This window comes from Styela clava, chromosome 6 (genome assembly GCF_964204865.1).
Source record: "Styela clava chromosome 6, kaStyClav1.hap1.2, whole genome shotgun sequence".
NCBI lineage: Eukaryota > Metazoa > Chordata > Ascidiacea > Stolidobranchia > Styelidae > Styela > Styela clava.
Window position 1 is genome coordinate 19,897,531 of NC_135255.1, and position 13,307 is coordinate 19,910,837.

A 13,307-nucleotide genomic window follows, 5' to 3' on the forward strand; every position below is an offset into this window, starting at 1 on the left:
TAGAAATGCGTTTTTGATATTTTTAGTGCTCAAATGTTGAGAAAAATACATAAATATGCTCTAATGCTCTAGAACGCATTTTTATTTGTATAAGTGGCTTATTTTGACCATGTTGTATGAATACAAATACAGTCTACAGACGAAATTGGAGTAACGTTAGCGAAGTTAGACTGTTGACTTATAGGACTGTGTTCGTTTAATTTTTTGAACTTTATTGGTATTAAATGTTTTGAATGAGCACCGTTAAATGTATTAAAACCTTCATACTTCACAGTAACACTTAAATATTTATGAATGTGAGCTCAGTAGTCTATGGTTGCAGTAGTCTAAACTCGCCTACGGCAGTTGCCCGACAGGCCGTCAACTCACCAGTCGAGCAAACGCTCTGCGACGTGACGTCATCGATGCTCGAGGTGAAGACAACTCGACTACCGAGCAATGAGAGGCAGACAACTCACCAGTCGAGCAATCGCTCTGCGATATCGATGCTCGAGGAGAAGACATTGCTTTGCAAAACGCAGACTCAAGAGTTGCATAGCATTTACTTAGTGCCGACTAATATTAGTTGTAAGCCAACTCACCACGGCAAGGTTTCAGTCATAGAGTTGGAATTTCTTTTTGCAGAAGAAAACCAGGAACAGATAGGCACTCACTGCGCCTGGCAAAGAAACTGGGCCGAAGAATGGATAAAATATGTTTACTTTTTGTTACGAATAATGAATTTAATATGATATTGAATACTAAACGTTACGGGGAAATTTAATGGGTGGAAGGTTTTGTTTTCTTTTTCGTTACGAATATACACATGTTACGAAAATATTGATTACACTTGTGTTCTCATCCACATTAAAATAACCAGAGCTCAGGTTTTTACTAAGTGTGAACATCTAAAAATTCAAAATAAAAATAATAAAAATTGTGATCTAGGCCTGTTCTGTTCTCACTCACTCACTCACAGTTCGTTCATAGGATGATTGATTTTCTACACCTGTTCATAAACATCAAAACGACCATATCTGCTATTCAAGTTTTATTTATAAAATAACAAAATTTTCATTTTTAAGGATTGGATACCTTCGGAATTTTGAGATTTTGAACAGCGTATGGGCATGTAATCGAATGCAATTGCTCAATAGTACATGGCGATTTTTGGCCTATATCCAATCAATGACCACTCTAGTTGGACCGGTAAGACACTTCTCATTAAAAAAGGTTAAACATGATTAGAGGAATCCCTAACCACTGCTTTGAAAGTGGGTTCCTGCGATTATGAATATTCTGAATAGACTTTGATGAAACGAATTTAGGCCAAAAATGGTGAACTTTACAGAAAAAACTTTCAAATATATCTTTTAGAATACCACTACCTATATTAAATTTAGGCATCCCCCATTTTTTGAGTCACCATCACCAACTTCCGATACCACAATAAAGCTTTGTATATATTGTTTCAGGCAAAGAAGGAGCAACCAGTCACCAACGGCAACAATTGATATTTAAACTGATTCATTTGTTTATTATAACTTTCTACTTGCTTGCTCCAGATGCAGAAATAAATGCTTCTACATTTTTACATTAGTGTACTCAGTGTTTTTTTTTTTTTTGTTTTATTGGATTTTTTTTTAAATAAAAACAATATTGCAATAAACAATATTTCAGATCACTCTATAGGACATGCATTTTTTGGATTTTCATGAATTATAAAACATTATATAGCAGCAAACAATATTAATAAATTCCTTAAACCATTCCACAGATAATTTTGGATTTTATACATAAAAACATAGAAACAGTGTTAGAGGCAGCGAATATTGATCTTGAACGAAATTAGTAATTTAAGATTAACCCAACAAATGATACATATTGCATTATAATGGGAGGCGGAAAGGAAAGCATTCGGAAGAACTCTTTTCCCAACTGCTTACGTAGCAAAGACTGGCAAGTTTTTTTCGCATATTGACCCATTAAAAAAGCTATTTAGATGGGTGAGGCACCAAGTTCATGTTCTGAATATCTTGAAAATATAATTTGAGGTCCTTGATCTGAAGACACAAGGTTGCAGATTTGGTACACCAAGATCTCAACGATCTTAAAGTTTGGGACAATGCAAATATTTTCCTCCCAGAGTTTAACGTGCAGATCATCTGATGGTTCCCACCGGCGGTGGGGTGAAATGGGTTGGTCAGACTTCATAGCAACAAGCACCAGTTCCAAAATTGCAATGAACTCTGGATCGTAGCAAAGCAGAAAATATGTTGATATTTTTGTCTCTGGGTGGTATGAGACTAGTACACACCTTGTAGCATTCGCACAATGCATTTGGACTTGAGCCTGTATGACATGAGTTTTATCCACCTTGCTAAGCGGGCCATCTTGTTGCGCTGCTCGAGTCTTGATCTCTACAATATAGTTTTTGTTACAAATAATGCCATCAGGACTCGCCCCAAACACACCACGAGAGAAAAATCCACATTCTTCACACGAAATACCTGAAAGTGAGCGACAAATTAAGTCACTAGTATTTAAAAATTGCATAATCATATATGAAAAAACCATACCAGCATCATTTGCAAATTTCTTCCTTGCTATCGATTCATGTTCAATGCCACGACGAAAATTCAGGAAGTTTTTTTTTCCCCCATGGATCCTGGTATCAGCATCATCCAAGCTTCGTCCATTTCTTTATTTCCATATATTCCTGTAGGATTAGTCTCAGATTAATAGAGATAACTGCAATTTGCCCAGAGTCTTGTGTTGTCCTTACATTCACCAAAATATCCAGTTGAACTTTTTTACATAATTGACTTTCACTTTGTGGGTTAACCTGCACTTAGAAAATAAGTCCAAGACACCGAAAAACTCATATATTATATATTAGGCACGCCAAAATTGATGACATAGTATCAAATTGCTATGAGAATATTGTTTTTATATTCCTTTCAATCTAAATTCCCTGGTAAGAACTTACCTGCAAGCAAACTAAATGCATGTGAAACTATGTTACAAAACACTGTGACAATTACAAACCAATTAGAGATCCACAGATTGAAGCGGTAAATCTTCCCTGTCTCAATTTAAACCACTCCTGTGACCTTTGACCTTACCTGTATATCGGTGATGGCTGCATTAGTATGCAGCTCTTCCTGGTATGTTTATGCCATCTCATGGGCAAGTCTGTGCATTGTTGTTTCAATAATGCAGACCCATTTTTGGCGATATAAATGAGTTGGAAAAATATAGCTATAACGTGGGAACATAATCCCGATTTTCCAACCAAGCATGTGCAGCAGCTGCTAGGGGGTACACCATGTATGAACTTCACCACAGCTCTTCTTGTGATCATGTTACTGTATGATTTATGTACATAGGCACGTACATACACATTTTCGCCGCATTGTTGGGATCTTATTGTAACCATCTGAAACATATCAATAAATACTTTATATTAAACTGGGTATAGGCAAAATTTAAAGATCAATATCATGAATGTCTGTGAGTGGTCAACAGGAAACTAAACAGTGAATTTAACACCTATACAAAGCAGCAAATAATTTTATCAACAAAGTGATTTTGAGAATTTTGGTCGAACCACTTAGAGCTATGACAACAGGAATTGTCTTTGTTTTATCAAAAATACGTATATAATAACCTTTCGACTTCTAAAGCTTGAATATCCTTTCTGCAAAATATTCCTACTTCCAGGAATTTTTGCTGAGACATAATGGTCTAGCTGGTGTTGAGTGAATGGTGGTAATAAGTTCAATGAAGCTGCCCATATCCCAGTTAGATGTAGAACTTCATCGTAGTCCAATCTTCGACTGTAAATTAAATATGCAATGAGCATTTAGCCTAACGTATGCAGAAATGTTACATCAATATTTTAATAAATAACGTATTTACCGAAATATATGCATGTCTGAATTCCACTTGATCTTTTTTGCGAAATATCTTTTAGACAGTTCTGGATATTTGCGAAATAGTGTGGCTCGTTTCATTATTTCGTCATTGGTACTGGAGACTTTTTGCCCAATGCTACATAGAAAAGCTTTATCGGACTCCATTACACGTACCGTAAGTTATCGGTATGGAAACCTCAAGATTTTCAAACTTTCACATTTACATCTAAGTTTGCAGATATAGTTGACTAGTGTTAAATAATATCATAGCCTATAATGGACACTCTAAAAATGGAATGTTGAATCATCTGTTGTTGAATTCGTCAAATGAACTATAACATCTGTTCACAACATCAATCTGACTGTCTGTGGAGGACAATATGCCATATTCAAGATCAAGCGATGCCCCTCCTGAACCCCCGAAACGTAAAAGTCCAACTGAACGTCAAGCAGCATGTACTTCTTCAGCATCCAACTTAACAGAACACAATATATCCAATTTAGTCTCCATACTTGAGAGCACAATTCTAAAGACACTGCGCCTGGAAATACCGGCTATAATTGAACAGCACATTGAAAAATTAGCTCAGGATCTCTCTTCAACCACCCCGACCAGCATTGGAATCCAGGAATCTCTATCATCTCTGGATGAATCTATAAAACAAATGAAAACTCAGTTATCCTCGATCAATGTCATTAAAGATGAGGTTGGAGAAATAAAGACAAGCCAAGAATTCATTGCCAGAAAGTTTGACGAACTTAATGCCAATTATGACAAACTGAGCACCATCACAGTTAAAAACACCCGAAGAATTCGTCAACTTGAAAGTATTGTGGAAGAACTAGAAGAAGAAATAGATATCCTTACTGAACGCCAATACGACCAGGAGCGTAGGTCAAGGCTGGATAATTTAGAATTTCACAATATACCCTACTCGCGTGATGAAGATTGTGAAAAATTAATTATGAAGGTAGCAGCACGAATAAATGTACCGCTGCAATCATCTGACATATCAAACTGTCACCGGATGTCAAAAGAAAACAACAAAAAGCCTTCACCAATTATTGGTAAATTTGTACGCAGAAAAACAAGGCATCAAATTCTAAAAAATCGTCGCCAACTGAGATCGGCCAATTTTCATGAAGATTTTCAGCATTTTACAAGATCTACTAGAATATTCATCATAGAAAACCTTAATGACAATAACAAGGACTTATTTTTTAAAGCAAGAGATCTTAAAAAAGAATGTGGATATAAATATCTATGGACACATAATGGAAAAGTTTTAATAAAAAAGAACGAAATGACAACTACCATCCCCATCAATAACGAAGATGACCTTTCTCTCATCAAGTAGGTCTATTGATTATAAATATTCATACATTGTATAGTCAAAATAATTTTATGTATTACCCAAACATATATCAAAAATACCGGCCATTTATTTCCAGCCTGGAGAAAATATCTCTTACATTTCATACATGGCTTTAGCAAACGACCCTCAATTAGCTTATTCCTGTGACATTGAAACGTGCAATAATGTAGGAGTTGTTGATTTAAATTCTTCTCAATCAGTGTCTGACTTTTGTATTTTCCATGTGAACATTCGATCCCTGCAAAAAAATATTGATAAATTAACAACCCTATTATCTAATTTCTCATCCCCTCCACAAATAATTGCGATAAGCGAATCAAAGTTATCGTGTAACCCTGTTTCCAACACTAATATTGATGTATAGCTATACACATGCCATCCATCACAAAAGCAGGTGGTGTTGGTGCTTATATTCGAAACGATCTCATCTATAATGAAATTTTAGATTACAATCTCAATCACTCCAACTGTGAAAATATATGGTTTGAAATAAGTTCGGCCAACGCAGTCAATAAGATAATTGTTGGTGTTATATATAGGCATCCTCGTAATGATATTCCAAGCTTTACTAATGCATTTGAAGCATCTCTTGCTAAATTGGCAAAGAAACAGTTTTTGATACTAGGAGATTTTAACATTAACTTACTTACATTGTCAACTAATGCCCAAATTGCAAATTATGCCGATATGTTAATTTCTCACAATGCCAAGTCATTAATCACTAAGCCTACTAGAGTGAGCAGTACATCATCAACACTTATAGATCACATTTATACTAATATTTCAAATTTTAGAATCAAATCTCATGTAGTTCTCTCAGACATAACAGACCATTTTCCTGTTATGTGTTGCCTCAGTGGCATAAAACAGCCCATACAAATTATGTCAAAATAGCAAGGGACATGTCAAAATTCTCGATCGATTGCTTTCGCACAGATACACAAGTAATTTTTCATAATTATATTGCTAGAAACAATTTGAGTTCCCAAAACTTTGATGGTGTTTTCAGCGAATTTGTAAAATCTTTTGTTCACCTGATTGATCGCCACGCCCCGCTTCGACCACTCTCACGTCGTCAAAAAAGGCTACGATCAAAACCATGGCTAACCAAAGGGCTGCTTGCTTCTATTCGCCACAAAAATAAGATGTTTGAATCCCACTTTTTGAAAGGGAACACTTCCGAACGCTCCTATTTCAAAAAGTATAGAAATGTTTTGATTAGAGCCATAGATGATTCAAAACAAACCTATCATCAAAACCTTATTGCTAAAAACAAAGGTAATCCTAGGTCAACATGGCAAACAGTTAACGAAATCACTCATGTAAAAAATAAATCTAATCAAAAAGTTAACGAGATCGATATTGAAAATGGCTCTATAATTAGAGATGAACTTTTGATTGCTACAGAATTTAATAAGTATTTTTCTACAATTGGGTCTAGCCTTTCAGGCAAGTTTTCCACTGAACAGGATAGCTTTAAACAATTTCTTCACAATTGTATAAACCAGTCCATCTTCATGAGCCCAGCGACTACAAATGAATTGATAATAGAAATACATAATTTGAAAGACAGGAAGGCAGTTGGTCCAGACAACATACCAGCACGTTTCCCTAAATTAGTTGCTGATCTCATTGCACCATGTTTGGCTGAATTCTTCAATTGTTCACTTTTGTTTGGAATCTTCCCTGCATGTCTCAAAATTGCCCGAGTGATCCCTCTTTTCAAATCTGGCAATAAAAAATGTATGTCAAATTACAGACCAATTTCAATTCTTTCATCAATAAGTAAAATATTTGAGCGTTTGATTCATAAGCGACTCAATGCTTTTTTTACGAAACATGATGTAATAAATAAATCACAGTTTGGCTTCCAAAATAATCTATCTACATCACATGCTATCTTAGACACAATATCATATATCTACGATAAACTAGAGAGGAAGGAGTTTGTCAGTGCAACATTCCTAGATCTAAGGAAGGCCTTCGATACCGTAAATCATAACATCCTGATTTACAAGTTGAGACATTTCGGTATCAGGGGTACAGCAAACAAACTCATTTCTAGTTATTTAAGTAATAGATCACAATATGTTCAAGTTGGGTCGTGTCGTTCCTCTCCCTTACCAGTGACTCACGGAGTTCCTCAAGGTAGTTGCTTGGGTCCTCTTCTATTTCTAGTCTATGTAAATGACATAACTTGTTGTTCCTCCTTCTTTACCAAATTGTTTGCTGATGATACCAATCTTCTCGACAGCGACAAATCTTGTGCAGTTCTTCAGTTGAGAGTAAATTCTGAAATTGCGAAAGTATCAAATTGGATGCGGTCTAATAAACTAACACTGAACATTGGCAAATCAAAAACTATGTTAATATCTCCACACCAGTGCAAATCTAAAAATGAAACAGTAATCCAAATTGATGACAAAGAACTTGAAAATGTCCATTCTTATAAATATCTTGGCATATATTTAGATAGTAAAATGAATTGGGATGTTCACTTATCCAAATTATCCGTTAAATTATCTAAATCGGTTGGAATACTTTACAAGCTTAGACGATTTACATCACCAACAACACTAAGGATGGTGTACTACTCCTTATTCCAGAGCCATATCCAATACGGCATAATTGCTTGGGGTTCAGCTGTTAAAACATTATTACATCGCATTGAAATTATGCAGAACCGAGCAATCCGTGCAATATCTGCCGCTAGTTATTTTTCACGACTCAGTCCTATTTATTATAACCTTCAAATTATTAAATTGGCAGACATTTACAAAATAGAAGTTTTGAAATTGATGCACCAACACCACTGCAAAAAACTCCCTCCTGCGTTCACAAACTATTTTTCAAAACAAAGCAATGTTCACTCATATGGAACACGGTCCTCTATTAGCAGTTCTTATTATGTAAATCGTTTTAGCACCAAACTCACCCAAAACTCAATCAAGTTTGTTGGTGTTAAATTGTGGAATAATCTCCCCAATAGCATTAGGACCAGTACCTATAACTTGTATAAACATGCACTGAAGAGCCTATACCTAGATGCTTATAAGCCCAGTTGCAATTAGTCTAGAAATATTATATTTGTATACCGGTATGTACCGTACCTATCCCTGTGGTGCTGCTTTTCCCATCCATGCTCGTCAAGTTGTGTGCTCGCTGTGTACTGTTCTTGTTTTAATATTTTCCGCCCAACCTATATGCCACGAATACTGCAGAACCCATAATTATTCTGCACTACTCTAATAGCCACTAACAATCGCTTTCAACATAAAAATCCGTTAAATACGGTATTGATTCTCGCAGCCAGAAGCCCGTTGCTGGGCACGCCATATTGGTTTACTGTGTATGCTTAGTCAGCATTATTTCGCAATTCTTTGTTGTCATTGAGGCATATCCTTCTTACAGATGTCGCTGTTAAGTCATATAATACGATGTGATCATTGTAGTATCTCGGTGTTTATTTCGATTTTATTTTGTTCTTACTCTGTATGATCGAGTTTAATTAGGTAAATATCTAATACTCCATAGTTATTATGACATCCTGTATTTTATTTTTCAAACTTTGTTGTTCCTTTTTGTGATTGAGGCTAATTAAGTGAATGTTTAGGTAACTTTTCGTGGTCATTGTGGCATTCTTTTTGTTGTCCCTTTTATATATATGATTGTGTCGAATTTAGTGACTATTTAATATTGAGTTGTTCGGTTGCTATATTTGCTGCTTCAATGCAGCTACAAGGTGTCGCTGACTGGATGACTCTTTGAGTCTTTCGCGATCCCTCGTCTATTGCAACAAGCCGATATCTGTCTTCGTAATTTGTTATATGTCTTTTTTTATTTTTTCATATCGTATATTGGTTTTGCATGACGAAAATAAAATCTGAATCTGAATCTTATGCAGTTATATGTGTTAAAGTAGGCAACAGAAAACAGAACTATTAAATTTGGGTAAGAGGTCTTGTTTATTTAACTTTACCATGGCACACACTCCTGCACTCTGCAGAGTGCGGTACCAGTACAACCGTCTGTTTGTATCAAACCCAGGCCACAACCTTAGATCACGGTGATCCAATCTATAGTTTATCTTAAACTGTTGCAACCAGCGAAACATCCGCACGAAATCGTGAAAACGAAGCAAAATCACCTTGTCCCCCAAGAGTGTAGTAAAAAGTCGGCTAGGCAGCAGCCGTCACGCTCTGCTGACTCGTATGAAAGTCGGTAATTGCTCGACTAGTGAGTTGTCTGCCTCGCGTTGCTCGGTAGTCGAGTTGTCTTTACTCTTTACCTCGAGCATCGATGACGTCACGTCGCAGAGCGTTTGCTCGACTGGTGAGTTGACGGCCTGTCGGGCGACTGCCGTAGGCGAGTTTAGACTACTGCAACCATAGACTACTGAGCTCACATTCATAAATATTTAAGTGTTACTGTGAAGTATAAAGGTTTTAATATATTTAAAGGTGCTCATTCAAAACATTTAATACCAATAAAGTTCAAAAAATAAAACGAACACAGTCCTATAAGTCAACAGTCTAACCTCGCTAACGTTACTCCAATTTCGTCTGTAGACTGTATTTGCATTCATACAACATGATCAAAATAAGTCACTTATACAAATAAAAATGCATATTTATGTATTTTTCTCAACATTTGAGCACTAAAAATATCAAAAACGCATTTCTATAGACCTAGACCTAAAACATCACCGTAGAAAATGCCAAAAGACGGACAACTCACCAGGCCTCAAGGTAGTCGAGTTGTCTCTGGTGAGTTGTCCGTCTTTTGGCATTTTCTACGGTGATGTTTTAGGTCTATAGAAATGCGTTTTTGATATTTTTAGTGCTCAAATGTTGAGAAAAATACATAAATATGCATTTTTATTTGTATAAGTGACTTATTTTTTTTTTTTTTTTTTAATTGGTTCACTCATTGAGTGATTTCAATAAATATGTAAAAAATATATAAACAAATAAAATAAATTATAGTCCACATTCATGATCCATTTGTTAAATTGAGTTTCACAGTATTTCCAGTTTGTTTCATCAGTAATAAGTATCCAACGATAATAATGTTTTTTTAATAATTACAATGATATAATACAATATAAAAGGAAATACACAAAATTAGTAAATACAAAAAACTTATTATAAACCTGATTTAATATCTAAATTAATGCTTTACATAAATTTTGTAATTCTATGTTGTATGAATGCAAATACAGCAATACAGGCCTCTAGGTAGTCGAGTTGTCTCTGGTGAGTTGTCCGTGGAAAGCCGATAAGACGGATTATCCATATGGCGAACCACGGCCTCTCGTCCGGTTACCATTCCAAGTCGGGTATGGGATTAGTTATATTGTTTGTTTTCGGAAGCATGGACTTGGTGGTGGAGGAAGCCGTAACCGACCAGCGGTTACGTGAACCACCCAACGACGGCGAGGAGTCCAGCAATCCTCTCGCACATAACCATCCCTGCATGGGATGCGAACCCATGCAGAGTAATTAGAGGTGCGTTGGCGAGCGTATTCCTAACGCTTAGCCCGTTGAGCCACACCGCCGCGCCGTGTGCTATATTCGAATCGCGCGCCCATTTCTTCGCATCATGGCGTGTTTCGTTGAAGGCCAATCATGGCCTTACCATGGTAAATGGTTGTAAAACCGCGTACAACGGTTGCCAGCGGATTATAACGTTGGCCCAACGTAGTTGTGCTATCTGGGGTGTACCTACAGGCTACATGTGCCTAGGCCTATTTATTTGTTATTAAATATAATCGAATATCTATTAGGTTTGCTACTATTCAACTTTTGCCAGAATTAAGCTCTTATATATATTCATATATGGAGATTTAGTTATATATTCAGATTTAGACAATTATTAGCGGAGTCCCACAATGAACTTTAAAATAAAACATACAAAACCATTAAATTAATTTAGTTTACTTGACTACTCCAATGTATTTACCGTTGTCAAATGTTATTAATAACATTATTAATGTTGAATACTAATATTTTTGTCACATAGATTTATATATTATTATATATATTTATATAGAGTTCAGTGATTACCTATTTCATCAATATTGTTGCTGGTTTCAGCCTGGACCTCCGATTCTCGTTTTTAAAAACCAGAAAAATTGTCAAAAAAATCTACAAGCACATTGGGGATAATATAAGGCACAAAAGTTGTGATGGAGCGACGCTTGATGATAATTATCGTTATATTAGCACTTTGCTTGGGACCGACAAACAAAAAACTGGCAGAATATGGGCCAGTCTATGAAAATGTCATCTGTGATGTCAAATAGGGGAGAGTGGAGAGGTATGGGCCACCATGAGGTGTGGGCCATTGCAAGTTCAACAGCTTTAAAATATCCCAATCATCTGTAACTTGGTGTGATTATTGCATAAGTCCCACCAAATAACACATGTTATTTGCAGGTCAGCAGCTTACAAGGTGTCTCAGCTATGAGGTACTAAATGATTTCTTGTAGTAAAAGCTTTTTTTTGAAAAATTAGAATATTTGGGATAGCACAATCAGTTGTGGTTCTTTAATAAAATCTGTCAAAGGCCTAGGAACCTGTGTCTTGGTCCTGTTAAAGAGAGTGTTTAATGAAACAGCTTATTTTTTTTGTAATCAAATTTTGTCTGAAAACATGGCGGGTAGGGTGTCTGAGGTATGGGCCATTTTGGATGCTGAGGTATGGGCCTGCCCATACCATGTCGGTAGTCGTGTTAATCAATATGAACGGGGATAGTGACCTAGGGAAATGTAGTGTATAATAAGAATGTCTTTATTTTTCGCCATTCTTTCATGTTTCTGCAATGTAATGTATATCTCCTGACAAATCAGATGACCTGCCTGGATCATCACGGATGGTCGTTTCCCCAGAAATTATACGGCATTGCCAAAAGCCCCCGTCCAAAAGTACAATTCTTGCAAAGGTAGATAGAAAAGAATTCAATTAAGAAGAAGCATTTAAGAAAAAAAGTAAAGCAAGGTAAAAAAGCGGGAAGACAGGAATAATCATATAATTCGTCAACAGTGATTTAACAGTAGCATTGTTAGACAGCTCAGAAAGTGACATCTTTGAAATAGATTTGGATAATCTTGTCTGCTGTTTAAAAGATCCAGCACTCACTAGAGACAGAGCAGTGACATACAAATTTATGGGGACTGTGAATGCAAATGAGACAAAGCTGTGCTGCAAATTTCCAGGATATATATGAATACTGGCTATTCTATGATTGATGATAATTTCGTTACATATTACCTATGCCTTATTTAAAAAACAGCTTTATTGATTGTAGAAACTGTGTTAACTCATGGGGTTTGGGATTGAGTAAAATTGTATTTCACAATAAGCACTGAGTTCTAGTTTTTTTATGGTGGCCCATACTTGACACTGCCTGGCCCATACCTCAGATGATAAATTTTTTTTGTGTAAATCACATTTTTGAGGAAAAATACATTTTTTTCCAAAACTACTTCTGAAAACTCCAAAACAATGCTGGGAATAGTTAGCTGTTTTGTTAAACATTCAGTGGGTAAAAAAGTGAATATTTAGTTCAAAGGGCCAAAGCGGTGTGGCCCTCCAAAGTTTGGTGGCCCATACCTCTTCACTTTCCCCTACTTCAAAACAACCGAATGTACTACTGTTGAGCTTGATTTCTTGAAAGAAGAATATTGCTGCAGGGAATGCCCGGATCCGGATGGACAGGAAAATCCGGTTCCAGAAAACAGCATTAGTTGCTCTTAGTGAGTATTATTTAGTTGAACAAAAAAACATTGTGTTCATAAAGTTCTGTATTAAATTAGGTGAAAGAACTTTGATGTTCTTTGTGCAACTAATCATGGTCATAAAAGTGACATAGGTTCGTCATTTGATTGAGATGTTTTATCAGCTTTCCTCCCAGAATAAATATGCAAATCTTTTTCTATAAATGTTTGAATTATTAGAATAATCCCTACTTTAGGCGAGGTTAGGGGTTCACAACCTATTCATCAACATAGCTCAGTGTTAGGGATGCTTGAGCC

General features: G+C 36.0%; 1 protein-coding gene and 1 long non-coding RNA gene across 3 annotated transcripts; both read right to left on the bottom strand.

Moving 5' to 3' along the window:
- Nucleotides 1-2,349: 2,349 nt before the first annotated feature.
- Nucleotides 2,350-4,228, bottom strand: LOC144411661 (uncharacterized). Its single transcript, XM_078113884.1, has 5 exons — nucleotides 3,901-4,228; nucleotides 3,650-3,818; nucleotides 3,105-3,418; nucleotides 2,559-2,698; nucleotides 2,350-2,489 (listed from the first exon to the last, which is right to left on the bottom strand). The coding sequence occupies exons 1-4, from the start codon at nucleotides 4,059-4,061 to the stop codon at nucleotides 2,683-2,685; spliced, it is 660 nt and encodes a 219-aa protein (XP_077970010.1). The 5' UTR covers nucleotides 4,062-4,228; the 3' UTR covers nucleotides 2,350-2,489; nucleotides 2,559-2,682.
- A 56-nt stretch (nucleotides 4,229-4,284) lies between these two features.
- LOC144424617 (uncharacterized) lies at nucleotides 4,285-8,614 on the bottom strand. Of its 2 annotated transcripts, XR_013476841.1 has the most exons (6): nucleotides 8,383-8,614; nucleotides 7,397-7,564; nucleotides 6,872-7,000; nucleotides 6,307-6,461; nucleotides 5,370-5,510; nucleotides 4,285-4,550 (listed from the first exon to the last, which is right to left on the bottom strand). It is a non-coding gene; the product is annotated as an uncharacterized LOC144424617 (long non-coding RNA). The 2 variants fall into 2 exon arrangements; XR_013476840.1 differs by lacking the exon at nucleotides 8,383-8,614 and having other exon boundaries at nucleotides 7,397-8,376.
- Nucleotides 8,615-13,307: the final 4,693 nt, after the last annotated feature.